We start from the raw sequence: 27792 nt of genomic DNA, 5'->3' as shown, positions 1-27792 counted from the left end.
GAGCTTTTGTGCAACCTTGTGTGTCACAGAGATTTTGTCTGCCTGTTGTAAAAACCGCCTACCACAGTGGTTGATATGAGAATGAAATTGGGTAGTGCACACCATTTTCTGAGACACTTTAATTGATCTAAGTTTTTTTGAAATAGGGATGTGTATCTTAGGACTGATGGATGCATCTTCTGGACTGATTTCTCCATGCCAAGCCTAGTGATCAATTTTATAATCAGTGGCATCAATTTGAGGAAATTATAGTATGTCTGAGAGTTTAATACAGTGCCAGAGTATAATATGCCTTCAATAATAGCTGCTCTATTCTCTGCTTAATCGACTGGGCTATTGTTGGGTTCAGGCAGTGCCCCAGTGGGGAAGTAAGGCTGCCGGAACATTGGTCTCTGTATAGAATCCACATGGGAAATGACAGCAGAGGTGCAGGGGTGGTGGCTGACCTGCTCTGGGGAATACAGACACGGAGTCCAGAGACAGCGTGAGAGCTGGGAGTTCTTGATTATCAATCATTGGTTTTGGTTATGTTGTGTTTTTATTATTATCTTGTGTTCCATAAGATTTTTTTTTTTTTTTTTGACTCTGCCATCGAGTCTCAGTCGCCTAGCCAGGACTGACTGTTCATTCTTTGGCAAGAGCTACCAGGAGAGCCTGCCTGGTTCTGCTCAGCAGGAATGACAGTGGAGGCCTGAGCCCGGCGGGGGGTGAGGGGGTGCTTGTGAATTTTAAGAGCCTGATTATCACACCGGTTTGCTCAGGATCCCCTCCCTTTTTGGGAAGTTTCCTTTCGGTGGCTGACTCTGAGGTGCCGAGCTGGACTTTATCAACTGTCCAGTTCTCTGACTTGGTTCTTATTTGGAGGGAGAGAGGAGTCGGATGTCAGATAAACTTGAGCTACACTGACTCTCTTGTGGCTTCTTTTATTCTTGTTTCACATTTATTATGTAGGCGTGTGTGTGGCGTGTGCATGTGTGCATACGGCATGGCACACATGTGGAGGTCAGAAGAAAACTGGTGGGAATTGGTTCTCTACCGTGTGGCTTGTGGGCATTGAAGTCAGATCATCAGACTTGTACCTTTGCCCGCTGAGCCCTCTCAGCAGCCGTTTCTTTTCAATATTGGTTCTGAGCTAACGGAGGAGTGCCAGGGAGAAAGGGAAAGGGCACCGACTTTCTCTGCAGCAGTTCCTGGTGTGTGGGGGTGAGGATGTGGGTAGGAGAGAGCACCAGGAAGCAAATGCTGTCCTGGGAAAGCAGAGTAAGAGATTGGGGAGGGAGGCTTCTTTTAGCGATTTTAGTACTTTGTAGTCATGAAATTGAAAAATGAAATGAAATGAAATTTATGCCTGGCAATGCATGCATGGGCAGCTTGTATATGGAGGTTCTGTTGAACTTGTCCATATTGGGTTTTATGATCTAAGTTGAGGACGGCTGACCAGGTCTCTTCCTCAAGAGATCTCATTACAGATGGTTGTGAGCCACCATGTGGTTGTTTGGAATTGAACTCAGGAACTTTGGAAGAGGCAGTGCTCTTAACCACTGATACTTATCTGCAGCCCGCAGGTATGAAATTATCTCTAAGGAAAGTGCTTCCCACCTCCTTCTGTGTTCTGGAACAAATGGGCAAGCCCGTTTGCTGGTCCTCATCACAGCGTACTTTTCCATTTTCACTAATTGCCAGCCACAAATTCGCACATTCATCCCTGCCCCAGGCTGGGGGAGGAGACAATTGACTCTTTCTAATAGTGACTGTCAATCAATCAGTGAAATCAGCATATAGTTATAGTGTGTATGCCCAGGTTAAAAAACACCGTGGGTTGTTTTTTTTTTATGTGACATTTATGCTAGAATGTGGCACTATCATTTGGTCCAGATTTTCAACATCTTTTGATGATTATTTTGAAACTGTGTTACATTTGACCTGTGGAATGTCTGGGGATGGGGTAGTTGGACGGGTAGGGTTTCCTTAATTTTCTGTGGTCATATCTGCATATTTGTGAACTTCCTGGCCATGCCTCAGAAATAACAAGCTCCAAAAATGCACACAGAATCATCATAAGGGTATTTACTTGTTTTGAACATGTACCAAGGCAGATCACATTGCATTTGAATTTTGGCATGACTGTTAGACCCAATTACAGTCTGGTGCAAAGTTGTACCTTTTTTTTTTTTTTAAATTGTTCCTAAATTAGGCCAAGACCAAATGCTGGATTAATAAACCTCAGTTGTGAATTAGCAACCAATATTATAATATAACACACCTTTAAATCGTTGCTGAGTCCAAGGGAAGGCCGCTTTGTGAGGTGGTAAACTTACCGGAGCATCACCTGTGTGATGCGGCAGAGACACGGAGGGCATGGGGCGTTGTGGTACTGCTGTGTGCATGATGGCTCAGCCACTGAAAACTGCAGATATGTGGGCTGTGTACCATGTTTCTAATGCAGAAAAATTGCTTTAGATGTCATCTTTTTGTTTTCTTTGTACTTAAGGTATGTGCAGACCACAGGCTGGAGTCTCCAGCACGGCCTGTGGCGGCGAGCCTTGTTTTCTGTGTAGTTAGGGAGGGATGCAAGCATGAGTCTCTGTTCCAAGTCAGTCGTGTCCTCACCCCTATGTTGTTCCTGTGTACATATGCGTGTGAGCGTGCGTCTGTACAGTCACGTTCCGGTAGAAGTGAGATAAGACTCGATTTTTATTGAAAATGAGTTTTTTAGGAGCTGGAGAGATGGCTGAGCAGTTATGAGCTTGTAGGCGTCTTCCAGAGGACCCGAGTTCAGTTCCCAGCGCCTGTGACATGCAGCTTACAACCTTGTATAACTCAAGCTCTAGGGGTTCTGACATCCTTCTGGCTTTGGGGGTTACTCACATGTATGTCACCACACAGGGAGACATCTTTAAACATTAGATGAGTTTTAGAAAACTACAATGAAGAGCTCTGAGTGGCTGGACTCTGGCTCTACAGTGGTTCCAGTCATGCTCAGACGACCTTCTCGTCTATGTTCTTTTAACATGGCTTGGCTTGTCCTTGGATGGTGTTGTAAGTTAGCCAGCTGTGCTACCTGATTTCATCTGTTGCCTCCATTTCTGTTACATCTGTTGCCCACTTACATTCACTAACATGTTCCTCTCTTTTTCTTCTCTCTCATCAGCCCTCCCCTCCGCTTCCCTCCCCTCCTCCCTTCTTTAGCAGGGCACTTACGCAAGCCAGGCAAGTGTCCCCAGCTCCCACTCTGTTTAGACACATTGCCTACGGTTAGCTTCAACCTAACGGTCACATTTAGGTTGGTGTGGGTGCGTGTGTGCCTCCAGCTTCCTGCTCGCTCTTCCCTGTGATGAAGTTGGTTTGACTCAGTCTTCTCAGTGCAATCACTAGTGCTCCGTTGTGAAGGGCGGGTCCTGAAGCGAGCTTACCTGAGCTAATCCACACCTGCACCCACCATTCTCATCACTTCCCCTGTTGAGCCTTTTACATTGAGCTTTTCCTTCATTTCCTTTGCAGCAGACGTACTCCAATGAAGCTCACTGCGTTGAAGAGATTCTGAAGGTAAGTCCATAATTACCGTGCATCATTTGACGACATCCTGAAGCAAACAGACAGATGCCCACGTGAGCTCACTTTCGTGAGCCGTGCCATTCCGATGTGGAGTGTGATTCGATCTCTACCAGATTCTACTTGCTAAGATGACGTTAACAAGGGCAAGAATTTGGAGCAGAGCTGTACAAGTCTCTCAAGTTTTCTGTTTGCCCATAGCAACCGAGGATTGGTGCTCACGTCCCATGGAAGAAAAACCTTATGTGGGTGTAGCATAGAGACACCAGGTTTAAATAGCCCCGTATCCTGATTGTGGGTTTTTATACAGTGAAACCTGGTGTTCATGGCCTCTTTAATGAGATCTTGAAACTTGAAAAACTGGAGCCAAGTATGACAATGTATGCTTTTATTCCTAGCACTCCACAGCAGAGAAAGACAGGTGACCTCTGTAAATTTCAAGGTTACCTGGTGAGATCCTGTGTGTTTCTGTTGTGTGTGTGTTTGTGTGTGCATGTATATGTGCGCGTGCACACGGGTTGGTGGTGGTGGGGGCTGGGGGAGGGAAGAGAAAGAGAGAGAGGGAGATGAATGGTCATATTTAGGCTTCCTCACTGGCTTCTTTTTGTTACTTTGTTTTTCCTTGCTTACTGTGAGTCCTGTAATGTATATTGCCTCTCTTGTTAATGCACCCTCATGTACACATTGCACACTCGCTCTGGTCTTCTCGCACTAGAATGATGTATTCCCTAAAAACAAAACAAAACAAAACAAAAATCCTAGCAGATTCTTTTGAACTACGAGCTTTCTTTTGTCAAGTCAGAGAACTGTGTAAACTATCATGTGACTTATTTTTGCTTGAATTCCTAGGAATTCAGAGCTTATTTTATTGCTTGTATGTAATAATTGTGGCTTCCTACTTACTCTGTCTTATAATTTGCTTTGTTGGTCTTAATATTCTTGTGTCTTTTATTATAAAGTTTGATTTATTTTGAAGTTCTAGGTCTATGGACTTTATTTTCTACTGTTTATTTTTGCCTCTAAAATATATATTTACCCCTAAATTTACTTTGAATCTACCCTCTTCATTGCAAAATTACTAACCAATGCTGTTGTTTGCAGCCAGTAAATAAGGCCATTGGTTATTTCTTTCTTGTTTTTTTTGGCAAAATTTTATTTATTTACTTATCTTTGCAGAAAGTATTGGGTGGATACGTGAACAGTGCTTGCATCATTCTGTCTTGCACCCAGCATTCCTCCTTCTGCAGCTGGGGCTTTTCGGTCATTCTGCAGAGCTGCGTTTTGCAGCGCTAGAGGCTGATGTTCTTGCCAATGAGCAATGACAGTGAATATTTAGCCAATTACCTCACTCAGGCTTTGGTATCACCCTTTACTTCTCTGGGCACTAAAATACTCCATATATAAACTCAAAAAAAATCGTGTCTTAGTTATAAATTACCATTTAGCATTTTCTCTGAAGCAGTGTGTAGTGGCATTTCAATTGTAATTTAATAAATAAAGCTTTTCTGAAGATCTGAGAGTAAAGCAGCCCCACGGGTCAGCCTTACAGACCAGATAATGGTAACACAGACATTTAATCCTAGTATCCACAATACACGTAACTTTAATCTTCGTAGCCACACTAGTTGCTATAGAAACCAGGCAGTGCATGCCTTTAATCCCAGTGGTGCACACCTTTAATCCCAGCCCTAGAGAGGAATATAAAATGGGAGGAGACAGCTCTTACAGACAGCCTCATTCTGAGATTCCTGGAGGCAGGACGGCCATTTTGGACTGAGGTCAAGGTAAGAGTCATTGACTGGCTGCTTTGCTTTTTGGATCTTCAGGTTGAACCCCAACTTCTCTCTCTGAACTTTGTTAATCATGCTTCAGCAGTGTGTGATCTGTCTTTATTCACCCAACCAACATTGTCGGCTGAGAGGGTGAACCCCTACGAGCAGTGCTTCTTGTAGGTTTTTGTTTTAGTTTTTCAAGGCAGGATTTCTCTGTGTAGCCATAACTGTCCTAGAACTCACTCTGTAGACCAGGGAAGGCTGGCTTCCAAATCCACAGAGATTCATGTGTCTCTGCCTCCCGAGTGCTTGGATTAAAGACCTGCACCACCACCACCCAGCTTTCTTGTAGGTTTTGATATTTGTTAGTATAAGACAATCAGTATCCTCTCTTTAGGGGTGATAGTATTATAATATTGGGCGCTAATGAAAACATCCACCCTCCCTTCCGTCTCCCCCCCCAGTGCTACTGTAGCGCACTTAGATATGCTGGGAATGCTTGAGCAAAAAAATGCAAGCATTTTATTCCGTTTGGAAGTCAAAAGTGGTAATCTAAAGAAGAATGCCCACAGCTGAAGAAGCATGGGCCTTTTCACAGAGAAAAAACAGCTCTCTCCTTTCTGATGTTGACTTCCTTATGGTTGAAGTAGGGCTCTGAGCTAGCAGGGGACCCCAGTACTCTCTACTAGGCTCTCCTGTAGTGATCCAATGTCCTGCTCAGAGTTCCCTTTCTTAATCTGTGTCAACAATTTATCCAGATCGCCAGGAATCCATGGACAGTTCGTTAAGAATGACAATCAACCATAGATGATGGTGATGTCTGGTGTCCGTTCTCACTGGTTCTCTGGAGCCATGTTTAGGCTGTCAATATTCTTTCTGTTGAAGGGGAAGCAGGGCACGCAGGGCCCTCCCTGGGATCTGCAGCCAGAGTCATCTGTTTAGTGGTGCATGGAAGAGAATGCGTAGGCATCACCTCAACCTTCCGGTGTTGGCTTCCTAGGGAGCAGCTTTATCGCCAGCTTCTTCTTCATTTATTTGCCATGTAGATGTGTTTTTAGATATCATTGCTTCCAGGGGCTCAAGGTGGGAAAGGTAAAGTTACAAAGCAGTGATGGGGGCAGGGGTGTGGGTGTGGTTAACAGTGGGGTGGGAAGTCTTAAGGTTACCCAAGTGTGTGTTTTAGAGAAACAGGTGGATCTGGGCTCAGATGAGCAAGGAGGAAGAGAAGACTGCAGCTGTGGGGCCCCGCAGGGCTGAGGGCTGGCGTGGAGTGAAGCCTGAGCCTCTAGGCGACCTGTGCAGCTTTCTCTTCTTTGGAATGGCCCCAATTTGCCTAATGCCTGAGGCGTTTAGGGAAGTGTGGAAATTCTTTCAGATGGGGAGCTTAGGGTCTGCAAGAGTTTCTGTGCCTGGCAGTTGCCCGATTGCTCCGGGTGCTGCCTTAGGCTGTTAGGAGTAATTGTTAGTCAGAGGTCACAGGTGTCATCACAAGGCCAATAAATTGCTGGAAAACTTTTAGGACACCAATGGGCTCTTCAGTGACCTCCACACCCAGAGTGTGCTGGCTGAGCAATCGAGCAAAGAGCTGACTGGGTGCAGGATTGAAACGCTTGGAAAGCTGTCCATCTCAGTTAACTGCAGGGCAGCAGCAGATGTGGGGTGCACCTGCTAATCTCAGCATCCAGGAGGCTGAGGCAGGAGGTCTCTACACAGACAGACACTCCTCAAAAAGGAAGGCGCCCCCTACCTAAAAGATGGGCTGTTTCTACTTACTGTTTTTTTTTTGTTTGTTTGTTTGTTTGTTTTTGACTCCATGTCCCCAAGCACTTACTTAAATTACGCTCACAAAATAGGTGGTCAGAGCTTGTTCCTTAGTGAAAACTGATGCTCAGAATTCAGGTCACAGTTGCTTGCTGACATAGATTAAGTTGGGGCAAAGCAGATGGCCTGTAACTGATAATCAAAGCCTGCACCATGGGCCAGAGAAATGGCTTAGTAATTAAGAGCAGGATGCCTTCCCAAAAATAAATAGTAAGCAAGGAAACAAACAAACAAACAGACAAATGTCACATCAGTCATGTTGCTTACCACACACGGAGTCTCTCATTCTCCCCTGATGCTCTGACATTCACAGGGGCAGTAGGGAAGGGCCAGAGAGGTACCACTCGTGCCTGTTGACACTCGACCTTCATTTGTTAAGATGCAAGTTGATGTCATTCAAACAGGATGGAGTGTGGTGCATTGTGACTGGCACCTGCCTCTGGGGAGAGAGTTGTTAAATCCACTTTGTAGCCAAGTGTGAACATGGTGACTGGGCCCTTTGTAAGCAGGTGTGAGCATGTGACTAGGCCTCTTTGTAGCCAAGTGTGAGTACTTGAAGTCTAGGGAGACAGAGGAGCCTGTAACCTCTGCTCAACCTTTGGTCCCTCTATGCTTTGATTGGGTCATTTAGGTCTTTTTATTTTTTTATATTTGTAAAACAAAACAAAACAAAACATGAGTTTCTTCATTTTGAAATGCTTGTCTAACACCCTTTTAGCCCTCTCAAGGAGAGTGTGCGTGTGCGCGCTTGTATGTGTGTGCACATACACATGTATCTTCATGATTGTACACTTTTAATCTGCCATACCTCTTTCTCCTTAAAGTGTTTGTGTTTGTTTTTTGCTGTGTGTGTAAGGGAGGGGTGGTGGTTCTCTGTGTATCCCTGGCTGTATTGGAACTACTTCTGTAGACTAGACTGGCCTTGACCTCACAGATCTACCTGCTTTCTGAGTGCTGGGATTAAAGGCGTTCACTGCCACCTCCCTGACCCCTTAAGTTTTTGAGCAAAGCAACATAAATAGTGCGGAAAAGTTTAGTTTGTAAGCCCTAGAAATCTTGCTTTTAACCAAGAAAATAGGGACTAAGGATGAAAATTTTGCTCTGAGAAAGTAAAGCTCCCTGCTTCTGGAAATCTGCAGTCGTGCCAGGGAAGGGTCAGATCTATTAGAGCCCTCCCAGTGAAGCAGGGGCCTGAATGACTTGTTTGTTTAAGTCAGGCAGGAAAGTTCTTCCTTTGAACCTCAATAATTCCCGGAAGCACCGTGAAGAAGCTGGGTGGAAGAATGTGCTGAGCCCTGGTCTTTCCCCGCCCCGCCTGCCCTGTTCCGCCTGCCGCTGCCAGGGCTCAGGGCTGCCCATGTGTGGCGGCACCTGCTGATGCCCTCGTGTACCGTGATGTTCAGTGCTGGGCCCGTTCAGTTCTTAATCTGCTTTTTGTCAGTTTTGCCGGCTCAGTGTTCGCTGTAGCCTGGTGCAGGTGTTGCTCTACACGGGATGAGCCGTCCCGTGAGACCGTACTGTCTGTGGATCGCCCACCTGGTCGCATTTGAAGTTCTGAACCAACTGGCGATGGATGTCCACTTACGCTTGCTTTTTCTTTTTCCAAATCTCTTTCTAGGAAATGACCCATTCGTGGCCGCCTCCTCTGACAGCCATACACACACCCAGTACTGCCGAGCCCTCCAGATTTCCTTTTCCTACAAAGGTAATGAATTCTATAAATCACAGCAGGTGCAGTGTGTCCAGCAGTCGGAGTTCAGGGTTCAGGACAGACACAGCGTCCCCAGATGTGAGAGTTTGGGGTGTAGGACAGACACATTGTCCCCAGCAGTGAGATCAGGGTACAGGACAAACACAGCATCCCCAGATGTGGAGGTCAGGGTGTAGGACAGACACAGTGTCCCCAGCAGTGAGAGGTTGGGGTGTAGGACAGACACAGTTTCCCCAGCAGTGGAGGTCGGGGTGTAGAACAGACCCATGTCCACACAAGTGAGAAGTCCGAGATGTTGCTGTGAGTATTGTTAACTGGAATCCTTGAAGACTGGACTAAAGATCACAATTTAGCTTTTACAGAACTCTAGTAGACTTTTAGATAATCTGTTCTCCATCTCATTTTGGTAAGAATGTCTTAGGATTGTATAGGGTTTTTTTTTTAGGTCTTACAACATTCAGAACTTCTCAATCCAGTGTCTCATTTGAGAATTTTTCTTCTAGAGATGGGAAAACCAGGAGAGGGAAATTAACTGAAGTTGATTGGCTACTGCTAGTTTGGGTTTCCAGGCTCAATTATCTGAATGAATGTACACATGCAAAGCTCTCATGTCTCATAGTTTCTAAATTTTCTTTAAAGTGAACAGCTGACACTAATCCTGGTTGCCATAACAAAGGAGTCACTGACCTGTTTTTAAGTGGTGTCTTGACACAGCCATTATTTTTTCTGACTTTTACTTTAAGAAACGTAATTTAATTTCCACTATATTGCTGTTTTGCTTGCATGTGTGACTGTGCACCCCATGTTTGCAGTGCCCACAGAGGCCAGAAGAGGGCGATGTCTCCTGGCACTGGTGTTTTAGATTGTTGGTGCTAAGAGTCAAAAGCCTGGTCTCTGGAAGAGCAGAAAGAACTCCTGACCCCTCAGCTATCTCTTTGTCATCAGCGTAGACTTTTAAATAACCTTTAGGTGTATCCCAAACACTGCATTCTGTCTGATTCCATATACATACATTCATATTTATAGACAATCCTTCCTAGGATACTGTTTTCATAAGTGATACCTGCCAAAGCCCAAATTTACTGTTGTTATTCTTCCTAGTTTATGACTCTACTTTTATGAACAGAAGGTCCATTAGTATTGGTTTTAAACTAAAGTCTTACACTATGTAGAGACAGTTGCTCAACCCCAAAGGAAAAGTGAATTTGTAGAAAGCTGGGAAGCGAGGAAAGCAATTGCATGCAGAAGTTAGATCTTTCCATCTTGTCTGTTCAGTGCAGCAGATGACGGACAGAGGGTTGGGTGCTCTGAGTCTTCGGTGACGTGTCGGAGGTGAATGCCGTCCACCTTTACTTCATCTCTCCAGATCTGAGTTTCATGAAGCTGTCGTTTGTGTAAACCTGAATGGTTCGCCCTGTATAGGTCCCACATATCTAATGATGACCTTCTCTTTCTAGGATCCTCTGCACATCAGTTCTGCAGCCCAAAGCCAAAGTAAGTGAATATCGGGAGTTGAGTATTGCATTATAAAACAAAGCATGCTGCTTTTTTTTTTTTTTAAAAAAAATAAATGTTAACAGATTTAATGATGATGCTTTTGTAACAAATGCCCACAAGAGAATAGGAAAGCAAGCAAGCGCAGATCAACTCTGTTCTGTAGGTACCATTTGAAGTAAGCGGTTTTCATGAAATTCTAAACCAATACAAATTAGTATGTTTTTTTTTTTTTTTTTTTTTTTTTTTTTTTTGAGCCAGGTTTCTCTGTGTAGCCCTGGCTGTCCTGGAGCTAGCTCTGTAGACCAGGCTGGCCTGGACTCAGAGATCTGCCTGTCTCTGGATTAGAGGTGTGCGCCCCCACATCTGCTGACATGTTACGCTGAGTGCAGCCCACTGTTCTTCTGTCTGCATCTGAGGGATTCTTTCTGGGTCCCTTTCTCAAGGGCTGTAAATTCTGGATAGCCTTGGAAACTGACGGGATCCAGCCTTCTTCAACAGTAACCACTCAGAGTGAGGTGTCCTGTCCTGAGGTTTTATTTGCATGCCAAGCCTTCCCAAGGCCTCGGGGTTATTTGCAGTCATTCAGTGTTCAGGATAAGTTAAGGGGAAGAAACAATGATCCAGGTGACAATGCCAGGCCGCAGATGGCGGCTAATGAATGAAATATTAGTCTGTGACAGAGGACCTCCACAGTAGGATCTGTGCTGTGTGCGTGAGGCTTGGGGCAGGGGAATTTAATAAATGTCCGCAGAGTGTGTGCATCAAATTACCACCTTCTCCTTTTTTCTTGCTTGAATTTCTAAGATAGGGAAGAGATGAGAAGAGCCAGAGTCGAGTAGCGCCCTCTAGACGAGGGTTGAATAGATTACAGTCTGAGAACATGCCTTTCCTGGCACTCTTTTTGTCAGACAACTTTGACTGGGCCAGAGCCTCAGCCTTTTCTTTTTTCCAAGCACACACACAAAACTTGACCTCCTCTGCTGTCTGATGCTGTTCTCTGTCAGAAAGATGGAATGCCATCTTATAAAGAAGTTAGAACCACTGAGCAATGATGGCACGTGCCTTTGATCCCAGCACTTTGGAGGCAGAGGCAGGCAGATCTCTGTGTTCGAGGTCAGCCTGATCTGCAGAGTGAGTTCCAAGACAGCCAGGGCTGCACAGAGAAACCTTGTCATGAAAAACCAAAATGAAAAGAGAAGTCAGAACCACATGGCCTCTCCACCCCATGCCCTGATTATGATGCCACAGTATTGTGTAAGTTGCAAAAGCAATGGGCTGAGATGGATGACTCTGTCTGGAGACAACACTTGGGCAGTCACTCCGAGGTTACAGGACCAGTTCAGTGGTAGCCTTGAGAGCGGAGTGCCAGCCCAACTAGGGATGGGGATTGTGTATGCCTCTTCTCTTCTGCTCTCTCTGCCTGTCTGCTATCTGCCGGGTGTTATTCTGCCCATGGGCCGTGGCTGTGTGGCTGCTCTCTCTAACTGTAGAAGGACAACCCCTACCCCGTCCAGTCCACTGTTGAGTTGATAGCAGATGAAGCACCCCCTCGGCCCATGCAGCTTTGGGGCTGCCAGACTCTGGTTCTCCTGCTTCAATGGGTGCTTCCTTCAGGTCATCTCGAGGGCTGTCGCTTTCTCTCTTGGTATTCTGGGAATTTTATCCTAATGAGAATGTGGCCTTTGTGGCCTGAAAGAGAAAAGACCTACCTGATTGTTAGATGGGGAAGGAGAGGAGAGAGATAAAAGCAGCGTCCATTGAAGAATGTAACGTACTAGCTAGCTTTAGGTTAACTCAGTACAAGCCTCATTGTGAAGATGCCCCTGCCAGGTTGGTTGTGGGCAAGCCTGTGTGTGGTACATCTTCCTGATTGCTAACTGATGTGGGAAGGCCCATTTCACTGTGGGTTGTCACCTGTCCTGGGGTCCTGGGGAGAGCAAGCCCAAGCAGCAGCCTTCCTCCATGTTTGCCTCCAGGTGCCTGCCGTGAACTTGTGCCCTGGTTTCCCTGGGTCACGGATACAACAGCTAAGATCAAACAAATCCTTTCTTGTCCAAGCTGCTTTGGGTCCTGATGTTTTATCTCAGCCACAGAAACACTGATGAAGACAGCTTGCATTTCTCAAAGAATGCCAGCAAGTGATTCCCACTATTTGTTTGCTTGCTTTTTTTGTTTTGGTTTGGGTGACAGGGTTTCTCTGTGTAGCCTGGGCTGTTCTGGACCTCACTCTATATACCATATATCCCACACTGGCCTTGGAATTATTATTATTATTATTTTTAACACTGGGTTTATGGGCCTAGTCCCTAGGTTTGGAAGTCTAGAGAGAAGTGCAGGGCTTTCCCACAAGCTTGCTGCTGTTCACGTCTGAGCTCACACAACATGGTGCCTAAGGGTTTCCAGTTTACAGCCCTGTCAGGATGACCTCTCAGGGAGTCCTTGAGAATGCCTCTCCCTGCGGCATTCTCAGTTTAAAATATGAGGGCTGCTGCCACCATGAGGAGAGAGTGGGAAACTACAAGTACGCAAAGATGGGAGAGTTGTTCTTTCTGACTCCCCTGATGCCTTCCCATCTGACACACGACCTCAGGGTTCACCAGGGCAGGATTTAGTGGCCGATCCTCTGAGGCGCCCCTGCGCTGTGGAACTTTCTGTCCTGGATCCAGGGTTCTGTGACCCCTGCTCCTGCTGGTCACTTCACTCCACACCCACCCTCACCTTCCTCCCGAAGGTCGTCTTGCACCCACACTGGTAGAATCCCACAAATTCTACGTGATTCAACCATCTCACACATTCATAATTTGCCTTCTTGGGTCGTTACTAATGGAATCTGGTCAGTAAATTTGCATAATTGCCATGTGTACTTACCGCACACTGCCCTAGGTTGTGGGTGTTTGTGGACCTGGTTCATGTCCCTCGGGCACATTTGAAGACTGAGCCAGATGTTTTTACACATTGGTTTCTGCGAGGCAGTCTATAAGTAGGTGCTGAGTGACTACGTTAGGCTATGGGACATTGACTCCAGGAGGGACAGGTGGGAAACGAAAACAGCATTGTCACAGAGCACCCACAGGAACCCAGTCAACTGTCATCAAGAACAGAAACTACCTGCCACCATTCAAAAGTTCTCAGCAAGTTGGGGTGGCACTCAAACCTTGTCTTCACAGTAGCTCTGGCCCTTTAAGATAAGAATTTGCTGCTAACGCAAGCTTTGTCCATCACAGGGCCATAAATGCTATCTTAGGGGACCGTGCCAAGTGCAGTGGCCAGTACAGAATTTGTACTGTGTCTGGGTAGGGAGAGGAAGCAGCGAAGAGGGAACTTCCAGTTCATGGCTTTATAAGTTTGCCCGTGCTGCTCTGACTGTGTCTTTTCCCCACAGAACAATATGACTCACCTTGCAAAACCCATCCCAGTTCCCAGCAAGGAACATCGTAAGTAGAAAAAGAGAAAACCAACTTCGTTTATTAAAATTTGATAATATGACATTGAAACTTCCCGTGTACGTCCATTATGTAGATGCCCCCTCCCGTTTTCAGTTAATGGCGTCTATAAAATACGGCTGCATTGTTGAGGGAGGAAATGACCCACACTTGTGTCTGGATCAAGGTTTATGTACTGTAGGAGAATGAGCCCAGGGGTTTTCTGGAAAGAAAGGTTTTGAGCTATTATTTATGCATTGACTGTGGAACTCAGAAGGCTTTGGCTTTTAAAAATTCAGACTTAAGTAGTTTTAGCTTTGGGAATTGGATTTGGGGGATGTGTGGAATGAGGTTTTCTGCTATTTTCTGGCCTATTTAATAGCAGGAGCTTGTTCTGCCACACAGATGTTCTTATCCAGGCCAGGCACATCTAAATGTATTCTGGGTTTTTGGAACACTTTAATCTCACGTTATAGATGTTTAATTCAACATTTTGACCCAATTTATTTTTTCAAAGTATCAAATTACTATTTCTTTACCCCGCCCCTTCTCCCCAGAAGTCATTGCCTGGAACCGAGAGAGGTGACCTGCTCGGTGACAGAGAGGTGACAACCAGTCTCGGTTGTCGCTGACTGTCAGGCCTGGCACAGGTGCTCTCAGTTCAGAGTCCAGAGTTGTCTTCATGCCTGATGCCCGAGGGGGCCAGGAGAGGGCGAGATACCCTGGAACTGAAGCTGTAGATGGCTGTGAACCATGTGGGTGTTGGGAATTGAACTGTGATGCTCGGGAAAAGCAGCCAGTGATCTTAACTGCAGAGCCATCTCTTCAGCCTGTTTCTTCTATTTTTGTTCCTTGTGTTTTGGAGGATGGACATTGCTAAAATCCATGAATGGAGAGGAAGAGATTATTGCATGTCGCTGTGACTGAATGAGACAGGGTTAGGTCAATATCACGGAAGACTGGCTTCTAGATGGAGTGATTTTTCATTTCAAGATAGAAAAATGAACAGTAACGTAAGAGTTTTGATAGATAAAATGTCATTGTCTGAAGGATGGGGTCTTTGCTTGGTCAGAACAGATTTTATTATGGTCTTGGTGGATGAGATGCTTTTGCTTCTGAGAGTCCTCGACTGCAAACAGACCCATGTCACTCCTGGTTCCCCTTTCTGTTTTGTTTTTTCACTTTGGGGAATTTTGCTGGCAGTTTTGAATCACTGCCTTAGACTATGGCAGCAAAGGAGGAGCTCAGGCCAAGGATCAGTGCTGTGAGAGTCTGTGAGAACCCTAGGCCGCCAGGCTCCGCTCTGTTCGTGATGGTTGCACACTGGACATTCAGCCCTGGTCACCAAAGAATGGCCTGGCCATTGTCTTTGGGGCATCCAGAAGGGAAAACTGAAACTCAAGATTCACCTGACGGTCACTTCAGCAGGGAGCAGAACGGGCGGAGCCGTGGCACCGAGGGCAGGAAGTAACAGCCTCTCTGGTCTGTGGTGGAGCATAAAGCCGGCTGGGTGCTGCACCCTAGAAGCCGCCTGAGTAGTACCGCCTGGCAGTAGGTGGAAGTCACTTCCTCCTCTGCCCATCACACGCAGCCCAGTGTCCGAGTGACTGCCTAGCAACCACGGAACTCTGAGAAGCCCGAAAGTCCATTGCAAATGTGCTTATATCCCGTGATGGAATTTTCTAAGTAAAAAGTGCTAATTGATATTTGAAACGAATACTTGAGACATTCTCAGGAGGCTTGGGGCGGGCAGGTGAGGATGGGAGGCAAGGCGGTTGGGCAGTTAGATAGTAAGGCTTGTGCTGTTTCAGCAGGGTACTGGGTTCGAAGTACTGACAAGTGCCTAAATGAAACGGACCTCGTGAACAGAGGAAGTCATTCGGTTATGCACTGGCCTGTAGTGGAGAGAGAGTTAATTTATGCCACAAGTGAGAAGACTAGTGATGTCTTAGAGCTAGTGACGAATTTGACCCTGTGACAGCATCCAGGCTCACTAGTGTGTTCGGGCTGCCTGAGTGCCAGGTGGAGTGTTGCAATAGTTTGCTGTCCCTTGCACATCAGAATTGGTAATTACAGGGTTGTTCATGCTCTGACTTAAAAAAAAAAATCAGTTTTCATCCTGTAGATCTAGAAGCAGCTCATTAAAAGAAGAGCGGGCGTAAAAGGAAGAATGAGAGCAAGGTGGTAGCTCTCAGGTCTGCCCAGCCGTGGGTGGAGGTGCCACCGTGGTAGAATGTCTGCCCGCATGGAGTGTGTCTTTGAACACTGCTCTATGTGCGCCCGTCTTAAGCTTTAATTACTCTTCAGGGACCCTTTCTCGGAAGAGCCCCGGCGGTAGCCCATGAGGTGTCAGGCCGTAGCCCATGAGGTGTCAGGCCGTAGCCCATGAGGTATCAGGCCGTAGCCCATGAGGTATCAGGCCGTAGCCCATGAGGTATCAGGCCGTAGCCCATGAGGTATCAGGCCGTAGCCCATGAGGTATCAGGCCGTAGCCCATGAGGTATCAGGCAGTAGCCCATGAGGTATCAGGCCGTAGCCCATGAGGTATCAGGCCGTAGCCCATGAGGTATCAGGCCGTAGCCCATGAGGTATCAGGCCGTAGCCCATGAGGTATCAGGCCGTAGCCCATGAGGTATCAGGCCGTAGCCCATGAGGTATCAGGCCGTAGCCCATGAGGTATCAGGCCGTAGCCCATGAGGTATCAGGCCGTAGCCCATGAGGTATCAGGCCGTAGCCCATGAGGTATCAGGCCGTAGCCCATGAGGTATCAGGCCGTAGCCCATGAGGTATCAGGCCGTAGCCCATGAGGTATCAGGCCGTAGCCCATGAGGTATCAGGCCGTAGCCCATGAGGCATCAGTCCTGCTGTCTGCCTCCACGTTCAGGGAGGGTGTGTGTGCTCATCAGTGCTGGCTTTGTAGTCCACTTCCTTTCCAAGATGTGAAGCAGCTCCAGGACAGCACACCGAGTGTTTCCTCTTCCTGAGGGTATCGTGTCTTTTGTAAGGTTCCTTTCTGGAGTCCAGGGCAGTTGGCAGGCCCTTGGGGCGCCGCTCGCTCATGCCTTGGCTCACTGTTACTGTGGTGCGTCCTGTCCCGTCCCGTCTCTCTCCTCACTGAGCCGTGCGGAGAGATTCTTTCCGTCACTTATTTATTTATTGGCTCTGAACTCAACCCCTACTTTGGAGAAAGGAATAAAGGACAGAAGTCAGTCTCCCATCTGAAGCTTGACTTCCCTGGAAAATTATGTTCAGGAGAGGGAGAGCTGGACTTCAGGATGAGGAGGAGGCAGTGTTAGTGATGGCCAGGGGCAGGCCGATATTCTTGTAGATGAACCTTAGTATTCACGTTATCTCAGTAGTGCTAGTTTTTTATTTTGTTGGTCCAGACGGGAGTATTGTGTGCTATGCTACTGTTCTGACCACCAGAGCGGGACTTCTGTCGGCCGAAGGGTTCTAGGTCTTCCAGTCTTCCTGCCTTTCCTTGTTTCTTGTGTGTTGTTTTTCTGTAGTTCAGGGGATTGAACTGTGAGCCTTGTTCAAACGTCTGGACACTTACACCCAGTCCCCAAATATCCTTTATAATGAGGTCTGACGACACGGTTTGCTGGTCTCAGTTAACTTAAATCATATAGACGTAAGACAATAATTTTTCTCTTCCCATTTCATAAAAAGTTAGCACATACTGTTGGAGATGTTTTACCTAGATTCTCACTGGCAACTCTAACTGAACGTGTTGTTGGTGAACAATTATCATGTTGTTGTTGTTGAGGTGTCTCCCCTCTGCTTCAGGACCACGGGAGCACACACCTGTGCTCGCATGCACCTGTGCTCTCATTTGTAAATTTGCAGGTAGACTTTTGCAACTGCCATTACTGCTGAGCACTCTGCACCTGGCTTCGTAGAAAAGGGACATTTTGGGTCAAGTGATTGCGAATCTGGGGTTATGGTGTTCTCAATGACTTTGTTAACTTACGTATAGAAGGGAGTGCGAATCTGGGGTTATGGTGTTCACAATGACTTTGTTAACTTACATATAGAAGGGAGTATTCATGTGTTTCAGGAGGAAACCAGAGCTTTACACTGAAGGGCAGTAAGGATCCTCGCCTTTGTTTCTCCTCCCCTCCATTTCTCCTCCCTTCTCCCTCCTCCCCTCCATTTCTCCTCCCCCTTTTCTCCTCCCTCCTCCCTCTCTATTTCTCCTCCCTTCTCCTCCTCCATCCCCCCTATTTCTCTTCCTTCTTCCAGCATTTGTTATAATGGCTTAAAATCCCATTTGCGGTTGTTGTTGTTGATGATATGTGCTATCCTCTTCTTGAGAATCTATAATTTTCCACCCCTTCCATAAGGCAATTGTTGCCCATATTTCTGGTCTATTTCAAAAAGGAACCAGAAGTCAGAGTTGGTGGTTCTGTAATCCGAGTACCCGGAAGCAGAGGTGAGGAGCATTGGAGGGTTGATGATAGTTTGTTCTATATTGTGAGACCCTGTAAAAAGAACCAATGTCAGGCAGCAAATGCCAGTGAGTTCTGTGCCAGCCAGGGCTACATGGTGAGAACCTGTCTGAAAAGCAAACAAAGGAACAGAAGTCAGGGTAAATTATCAACTTGTGGAATTTCGGGTGTCTTGGAGTTCCGCCTCCACTGTCCCCAGGCCATTTGGGAGCCGAGTAATGATACACATCCTCATGTGTTCATTGGCTGTCACTTCTGTCCTTACCATTTTAACATTGCCACTACCACCGTCAGGGCTTACCAGTTACAGATCACTGCTCTTCGCTTGACTTGGCTTGCTAAGTAAAACTTGGCTTTTCTCAAGTAAAATGGTACTAAAAGTTAAGCCAGAAATGAGTTTATTTAAATAGTTTGGGGTTCTTTGGTATGGGATATTTGCAGAGTAAGCATTGGAGAAGCCCAGTTCTAGGAAATGGACAAGATCTTGTCTCTGAGTCTTCACAGAGTAACGTTGGGCTGACTCATGGAAGCATGCCTGCAAGAGCATGCCCGGACTGGAATGCAGAAGGCATCGGCATAGAGGCTCCAGGGGTGTCTGACCCTTTGACATCCCAGTTCACCTCACCTGTCCTGTCAATGTGCCTACACTATGTTGTGGTCCAGAGATGTTTTTCTGGAGCATTTGAACGATGTGGGTGTAGGACATTCATTCGGTGCTGAATGCTTGGCCTGGGAGCTCGGAAACAGCATTAGATGTTAGATCAGTACTTAAGGGTTAGTTATTCTGTTTTCTGGGGGACCAGCACAGTCGCCCCAGTACTGATTTATGCTAAATTGAGGTCTTTTTTCATTTCTCCTAGCTCTCAGGTCCTCTGATTATCATGTCAAATAGATTGGCCAGAGTGAAGGGAATCTCAGGCCATGGGATGGACCCTCTCATTCCAGATCCGGATTGTAAAGTGACCATTTCTGCCTTACAGCCACCACACGGGCTGTGGGCATAACTCTGGGATACGGCCACCTCTTTATTCCCGCCTTTTCCCCTCTCCCCATCTTCCCAGACTCTTGCCTCTTCTCTGTCTTTTCCGGGAACTGAGCCCATGGAGAGCCTCAGGAGCGCTAAGTAAGAGTTCTCTCACCAAGCTACAGCAGTAGCCCTTGGGTCAGCACTCTGGTGTGCACTGTGTTCTAGGTTCAGGAACATGAAGGTGGAAATGTCTTCGACTTTGCCTCAGAAGAATTCATGATGGTCAAGGAGAGGGACCCATCTCTGAGGTTCACAACTGATGAGAGGGAGCCCATCCTGAGGTTCATGATGGACAAGGAGAGGGGGCTCATTCCTGAGGTTCACAATGGTTGAGGAGCGGGACCATTCCTGGGGTTCATGATGGTCGAGGAGGAGGACCCATCTTTGGGGTTCACGATAGACAAGGAGAGGGGAAACCATTCCTGGAGTTCATGATGGTTGAGGAGAGGTGCCCATCCCTGGGGTTCACGATGGACAAGGAGAGGGGGGGCCCATCCCTGGGGGCTGCTGCTCTCTCGACCTAGGTTTTATGGACAGGAGCAGGACTAGTCAGGGAGATTTCAGTTCTCATTTAGAGACTCTTACCCAGGTGTGCTTCGTCTCACCCTCCGTGTTCAGGGACCAATTGCTGATGGAACAATCAGGAGACAGAGTAGCTGACTCCTCTCTTGTGCCCAAGCTCCATTTTCTGCAACTGTAGAGATTCTCCTTCTGGAAAGTCATAACGGCACTCATGAATTTCCCCTATTAAGCAAGGTTTTATTATGATCTTTAAGTAAAAAAATAAAAATAAATAACACTTTTCTTATTAAAAGTTTGAAACGACTCCCCACTGCCTGCCTCCTGGCAGCATCCTGACATGTGCTGAGTCACCCACATCTGTCCTAAGCTGTTTTCCGGAAGGGTTGTGGTTACTCACGGCTGGATCAGCAGACTCTGACGGTGTACTTCTGTCTGCTGATTCTCATATGAGCTACATTAGGTCTTTGTTTTTGTTTTTTTTGAGAAGTCTCATGTAGTCCAGATTGGCCTGGAATCTGTACTTGCTCTTCTCTGAAGTTGAACTTCAAGTTCTGCCTCCTGCCCTGACCTTCCTACCTAACGGCATGTACCACCTTCTTCTTCTTCTTCTTCTTCTTCTTCTTCTTCTTCTTCTTCTTCTTCTTCTTCTTCTTCTTCTTCTTCTTCTTCTTCTTCTTCTTCTTCTTCTTCTTCTTCTTCTCTCCTCCTCCTCCTCTTCCTCTTCCTCCTCCTTCCCTGCTTCTTCATTTTTCTGTCTGCCCGCCTACTTACCCACTGTGCACAGAGTGGTGATAGTGTGGAGGCCAGACATCGGTCCCCCTTTCTACCACGTGGGATGGGGGTGGGGTTCAACTCCAGTCAACCTACTTGGCAAGCAGCTACCTCTACCCTCTGAACCATTTCACTGACCCATGACATTTTATCTGGTAGACCAGGTTGGCCTTGAACTCAGATCCTGCTTCTGCCTCCTGAGCACTGGGATTAAAGGTGTGTGTCACCACCCCAGCTCTGGCCAGCTTTTTAAATTTTTTATTAAATAAATTACACTCACAGATTTAGATCATAGGAAACACTGAGTGTCTATATTGCACTAATATCTTACATAAGGGATTAAAATCATTTCTTATGTTTTTGTTTAGAAGCACATCCCCAGATCCGTGTTTTTGCAGTCAGTCTTCCTTCCCCGAGACCTGGCCCACTTTCTGAGACTTGAATAGCTTTTATACCAGCAGATGTGTTTCGTCCTCCATAACCTCTGGAAGGAGAACTCCCGTGGTGCCTGGTGTTTCCAGATGAGCTCGAACTCCCTACGTGTGCCTTTACTGACTTAAGGAGACTATATCCACAGAAGTTAGCTGTTATTCCGTAGCAAGGGGGAAACATAAATGAACATTTTAATTCTCTGCTGTGGATGGGAGTGAGGTAGGGTTACAGGATCATTTGTGGTACAGAAAATTAAGAAAGATTAGTTTCTAGTTTCGTACAAAAGAAACCCAGTAGCTAAGGGGCACGGTTTCTTCCTGTAGGTCTGTTGTTCGTGGTTAATCCTGACTACACATGGCCAAGTTGGCCAGGCTTCCCCCTCCCCGTTGTGTTATATCTTGTGAATTTTTCCCTGCAAATATAATACCTTATGCTGTGTCCCCTAGCCAAGCCAGCTTAGTGGCAAACCCGTTACGTAACTTTATTTGGCATACCATTCTGATGGCCAGCTGCCATGTCCCATGACCGAAGGCCGTGTTTTCTAGCCATGGTAAAATAAGAATTTAGTTTCTACTTGATAAACATTGAGTGAGACCTTCAACTTATAAGTACTTAAACTTTTTTTTTCTCTCTTTCCTCCTCCTCCTCCTCCCCTTTTTTTTGACAGGTATTCCACCGTTCTGAAACTGTAGACCAGGTTGGCCTTGATTGAACTCGGGGATCGGTCTGCCTCTGCCTCCCAAGTGCTCGGGTTAGATGCGTGAGCCTGCACAGCGCACCTGGCCTCAGTTCTCCTTGTAGAAATCCTACACTGACAGCTTTAGCGCATTCCCTGCTGAAACAGTTCCTTGGTGGAATTAGCATATCACACGCATGCGGTCATTCATGAAGAGCCCAGTTGTGTCATTTCTCCCATTAGAAAATGTAGTGCGTTTTACCAGGGCTTCCTAAAGGAGCATGCCTTCTTCCTTCATGGTGCTGCAGGATGAACTTAAGCTCAGGTTACTGAAGAGGCGTTTTGAGAGCTACCGAAGGATTTTTAATTTGTTTTCTGGGACATTAACATTTCCAGATCCCCCCCCCCATTTTTCTCCTGACTTTTAAAAAAATAGTTTCGCCCATAAAATTGGAGAGAGCTGTGGAGAAGAGTGAGTGATTGTGGCCTTCGATATTTGGGGTCCACGGAAGGGCAGGCGCTCACCCCGAGAAAACGTTTTCCATAAGCCTGAGTGCCTGCAGTGTGTAGCAATAGACATGTCAGGGAATGGACTGACTTTATTTTCCCTGACAGAATCAGTAACCGTAAGATTATGGGTTTGTATCCAAGTAGACAAAAGAGAATATTTTTCTTTTTTTGACCTGTGAAAAATAGTGCTCAGTGTTAATAATGCCCTCTGGACAAAAAATGAAAAGAATCATTCAGTCGTCTTGGAGTTTTGTGTGCTTAACACTGTTTAAATACTCTACATCCAATGGGGTGGTGTTAGCGCACGCCTTTAATACCAGCACTCGGGAGGCAGAGGCAGGTGGATCTCTGCGAGTTCGAAGCCAGCCTGGTCTACAAGGGCTAGAGCCAGGATAGACTCCAAAGCTGCAGAGAAACCCTATCCCAAAAACCAAATGAATAAAAATAAATAAATACTCTGCATCCGTTCAGCATCAGCATGTGATGATAATCATTTATTATTATTAACTTTCTTAGCGGCCGGGGGATTGTGTGTGTGTGTGTGTGTGTCTTCATGTATCTTCTCTGTGTTTTCTGTGTGTGTGGACTCTCTCACCGAAGGAATTGAGGGCACAGTCTCAGGGCAGATTAGACATGGCTGCCAGAAGTTCTGTAGGGTTTGGCTGATCTGCTTCCAGTGTTAAATGGTAAAGCCTAAGTTTCTAGGAAATTGAGCTGAGCAAGCAAAGCCTCCAGTTTATTCCTGCCCTGTCTTTATTCCTTCAGTGTCTTTAAGCACATGTACTATTTAAATGCTCCCTAAATCATTAGCGGTTCTCTCAACTTTCCTGTCTGTCCATTTCTCCCAGCATGCTGGAGGATGACCTGCAGCTCAGCGACAGTGAAGACAGTGACACGGAACAAGTGAGTGTTGAACTCAGAGACCAAGAACACTTCTGAGTCCACCGAATGCACCCTGGCTGCTTGTCCTAACCAGTGTTTCTGTTCTTAATGTCCAGGCTGCAGAGGAACCTCGGTCCCCACCTGCACCTCCAAGGTACTGTGTGCACGTCCCTCCCTGCTGACCCCAGAACGATTGCTCCCCTGCCACACACACCTAAACCAAATGAGAGTAAAGGCTGACTCTGTTCCTTTGTAGCCTTGTGAAAGGGATGGTACTGCAGCACAATGGGGGAAAAGTGCCAGTCTGATTGGGTTTTAAAAACCCGAGTCAGCTGCTGGGAACTGGTGGGAGGTCATTAACCCCAGGAACATGGAAGAGGCCCCGCAACCCCCCACAGCCTTGATGGGTGTTGAAATTCTCCGAGCTAAGGCGTCAAAAGTTGGTAAAGTGTTTGCCTTCCAAGCTCTTGACTCAGCCCCTGCCTGAGAGTCAGGTGTGGCTGCACGATCCGGGAGCTGGGGTGTGGAAACAGAGCCTCTGGAGCTGCCAGCCCAGCTGGCCTCATCCGTGAGAGAATGTCTCAAAATTGGAAATTGATTGACAAAGAGAATTGTTGTTCCTGGGGTTTCTCTTTTCTTCCTTTTGGCTACTTTAAAATGTGACTTCCAGGACATTTTGGGAATTGGAAACTATTTTTTGAATTAGTTTTATCGTATTCCGCCCCCCCCCCCCGTACTAAATATGATGATGTAAGGTGAAAACGACCTGTCCCTCATAGACTTTTGTAAGGCGCCCAACCACCTAGAGAGAGGTGACCCAAGTGTCAGTAGCAATGGTGTAAGAGTAAAGGAAGCATTCACCATACAGCTCACGGTTGGTAACGCAGCCCGTTTATTTATATCCAATCTTGTTAACATTTCGAGTAGCTCGTGTTGACTCATAAAATATGACACACTGATCTATCGTAAAAGCCAAGGAAAAGGCAGCTGTGAACCCAGATGCAGGGAAAGGCTGGAGCAAGAGCTCCCGTCCAGGGGTGCCTTCCGCTGTCACAGGTGCACCCCGCTCCCCCTCCCGCTGACTCAGCGCTGATAGAGCCCTGTGACGAGTGGATTTTTATTACACTATTTATTATTTAATAAGGGTTTGTTTTGAGAATATCGTCAGAGAGTTTGGAAACGTTAAAGATGTCTGCTTTAGCTACTACCATTTAGGGCAGCTAGGATTGCATATGGTTAAACTGTATGCCTAGCCCTGATCTGTATGTTTTCTCATTGACCTACAGTTAATGGCCGACTTGTAAGACTTGGAGTTGTTCTTGCCCAGCTAGGCATAAAGAATGGCCCATTGTCTAACTCCACCAGGAAGTGACTGTGGGCCGCCTCTGAGCTCACCCTGCCAAGGAACTCTCTGTGTTCAGCGCTGTCTGATTGCTGTGTAGTTAGGTCCTGTGTAGAGAATACAGGGCGGCTTACACACCTTTTGAGCTGTATATAGTGGGAGCCACATAGTACATGTTTTCGCCTCTGTGGGACATGTAACTCTCTCTGTCATTAAGTTAATGGCTTAACTCTGCTGTCACAGCAAAGCCAGCACAGGTGGCCTCAAAGACAGCAGTTGATGGTGTGCTCTAATAAAACTTTATTTAGAAAACGTCTTCGGCTGTCCAGGCCCTGGTTTATCAGCCCCGGCCCCTGACGTATGCATAGGTATTGTTTATATCATCCAGCAGGTGATAGGCTGCTTGGATGCCGCTCCTCTTACGCAGTTATCTGGTGGCCACCAATCCTAACACTGACTATGGACCTGCAACCACTGGATGATAGGCCAGCATGGGCGCTTTTCCTTTCTAGGAGCAGATGGATGGGCAGAGGCCAGGGGGTAGCCTCTGATTGCACCTCTGGTTGCTTTGCAGCGCCCCACAGCCGCTTCCCGAGCCAGTGGTGTCAGCACATTCCAGTAGTGCAGAGTCGGAGAGCAGCGCGTCTGACAGCTCCTCGGACTCAGAGACGGAGAGCAGCTCCAGCGACACCGAGGAGAACGAGCCCCTCGAGACCCCGGCTCCCGAGGTAGCACAGCCCCTCAAAGGCAATCCAGGATGACGGTGTGCTGGTTTTGGGGTGGACCCTGACATTGAAGTCTGACTGTGGGTGACCGTTCCCACTGTCCGGAGCCACGTGCCCAGTGTGCTGCTTGGCCAGTGCTTGGCGGTGGACACACAGGCACAACAGCTTCCTCTGCAGCAGCTTAGTGCTGCTTCCTAAGCGCGGTTGCGCTCCATCCTCTTTCCTTTTAGAAAGGAAACTTGTTGTAAGTAGGTTACTGCATTACTGTCAGTGGAAGGGTCTTTGAGAATTCAGGAATCGGCGACTTAAAGGAAAGAGATGTGGGCTAGAGCAAGTCATCAGTTCTGTGTTTGAATCACTAAATGCCATGCAGTAAAATTGATGGCAGAGTGATTTGCCAGGAATCTGGTTCTTGCTTCTTCCTGTCCCAGGTAGCATAGGGACAACCGCGTGTGTTGGCACCCACCTTGGAAGTACTATAACGATGGACGAACAGTAAGACTGGAAGTCAGGAGAACTTCGTTTCCCTCTAGAATTCACACCATGTGCTGGTTGGTCACCTACCAGAACCTATCTGTAATTGCTAACAAGATTGCCACATGGCCTCAGAACCCAGGCAGCAGAATGAAAACTGAGCTCGTGAAAAGGGAAGGCTTCCTTATTTCTGCTTTATGAGATGAGACCAACCCTGATGGAGAACACTGCTTCTGTATTTAAGATTAGAAAGCCGGGACATGAGGCTTTTTGATGAGAGTTTTCTGTGTGTGTCTCCGTGAGATGGTAGGTCAGCTACAACAGCAGCTGAACTCGGCTGGAGAGTGAACTGTAAGCTCAGGGGCTGGATGAGGGCATCTGAGATTGAGGAAATGAGTCCTGTGCTGGTAGGCGGGACTCTGCCTGGCACAGAACAATGCCAAGGGCTGTCCTTGTTTTAGTTTTTTGAGGTTTTTACAGCGCATGAGCGTGGGCTAGCGTTAAAGCGTTTGAAGTGCCTTTTAGAGTTTAAAACAGCTTGTGGGTCTCCCTGTTCCTGTGGCACTGGCTATATGAAGTGATTCACTCAGATTTTGGGAGGGAGGGTGACAAACATGTTCTATTGATAAGTTCTGTGCTGGCCACTACAAGAGCTTCGTGTGAGGTGTTTTGTTGTTTTGGGTACCAGAACATGAATGTAGAGCATACTTAGCATGCATTCTGCCACTGAGCTGAATTCTTAGCCCTGTGTTTCATCTTCAGTAAGAAAAATGTGCGTGCTTATTACATTATTAATAAAAAATGTTCAATAAAGCAATGAAGTTTGGCTGGGTGGTGATGGCACTTGGGAGGCAGAGGCAGAAGGATCTCTGTGAGTTCATGGTCAACAGGACAGCCAGGGCTATACAGAAACCCTGTCTCCAAAAACCAAAACAAAAAAATTCCTTGCTGGTGTTGTAGCATTGGGGCCCTTAGTTCAGTCCCTAGTGCCACCAACAGTAAAAAGAAGAACTCTAGAAAATGATTTAATCTTGGCTCTGGAGTAAAGCTTGCTGTGGTAGGATGCACCTATAAACTCCATACTGAGGATCCCGAGGCTGGGGGGCAGCCTGGGCTACATAGTATACCCTAGCTCTCAAAAGTCCAGTAAAGTAGATTGGAACTTCCTAGGTGCAGAATAACGTTCCTGCCTCACTGCCTCTTAAACTCGCTTCAGCGAAGAGGCTGCGTCTCTGCATGTGGGGTCTGGGCTCTGTGCTGGGGCTTCTTCTTGGGAATATCTTGTCTTGAATTACTTTCATTTTCCCTTAGCTACTTAACTGCTTTTTGTCCCCTTTTAGTTGAGGGTAACATGGATTATATAGTCAACTGTATACACTTTCTCACCCATTTGTATTTTTAATTACTAATTCACTTTGAAGACAAGGTCTCACTAAGTAGCTCTAGGTGGCCAGGAACTCATCCATGGTCTAGGTTGGAAGGGATCTGCCTGCCTCTGCCTCTTAAGTGCTAGGGTTAAAGGCCTACAGCACCATGCCCACTTCTTTATTTAGTCTGTGTTTGTGTGGGCACACGTGTGTGAGGCACCTTGAGGGTGAACAGAGGACTACTCTGTGAAGCTCATGTCTCTTGACACCGGCATCAAACTCAGGTTATCAGGTTAGTGCAACTTAAGTACATATAATATGTTATGTATGCCTCAAAACTTTATGTTTTGAACTATAATTCATCCTAAAACACACACACATTCATTACTTCCAGAGGTTAGGAAGACCAAGAGGGTGTTTAGATGCACTCAGACCACACACCGTGCCTTCTCTTACCTTTAGTCTGGAAGCAATCCACAGGTTCTCATCCTCTGTGGAAACAAAAGCAAAACCTCTTTCCAAAGCAACATATCCTTAAACCCAAATTTTGAAGTCAAGATACATTTCAAATATGTATGCTGTTTTAACTTAGCAGCCCATGCAATGAAATGTCTCTCTGTGCTTAGCTCCTTCACAGTCAAAAAAATTCAAAGAAAACACACTAATATACATAATCCAGACTTTCTGTGTATATTCTATCTTTACATGGCTTATTTGTTTTTACTCTATTACTATTTAATATTTATTATCTTTACTCCTTTAGTCTATGACTGTACTCTGTCTCTTTAAAGACTTTGTTTTATTTTTTTAAAACTTTTTATATAACTGTCTATACTCT

At 46.5% G+C, this 27792-nt stretch overlaps 1 protein-coding gene across 6 annotated transcripts in view; it reads left to right on the top strand.

The window, feature by feature from the left end:
• Positions 1-27792, top strand: part of Aff1 (ALF transcription elongation factor 1) — a 160191-nt gene that overhangs the window by 105069 nt on the left and 27330 nt on the right. For 5 of the 6 annotated variants that reach the window (XM_087908822.1, XM_087908823.1, XM_087908825.1 and 2 more), the window contains 7 exons: positions 3502-3546; positions 8764-8850; positions 10314-10350; positions 13736-13787; positions 23013-23067; positions 23163-23200; positions 24963-25116. In XM_087908822.1, the coding sequence (XP_087764948.1) occupies positions 3502-3546; positions 8764-8850; positions 10314-10350; positions 13736-13787; positions 23013-23067; positions 23163-23200; positions 24963-25116 (468 nt within the window). The remainder of the gene's footprint in view (positions 1-3501; positions 3547-8763; positions 8851-10313; positions 10351-13735; positions 13788-23012; positions 23068-23162; positions 23201-24962; positions 25117-27792) is intronic. The other variant, XM_087908824.1, reaches the window with a different exon arrangement.

The sequence above is a fragment of the Myodes glareolus genome, chromosome 8, assembly GCF_982192425.1.
Source record: "Myodes glareolus chromosome 8, mMyoGla1.1, whole genome shotgun sequence".
In the NCBI taxonomy this organism is placed as follows: Eukaryota; Metazoa; Chordata; class Mammalia; order Rodentia; family Cricetidae; genus Myodes; species Myodes glareolus.
Note: the sequence above shows the minus strand (reverse complement) of the source record. Positions and strands in the feature narration are given on the sequence as shown.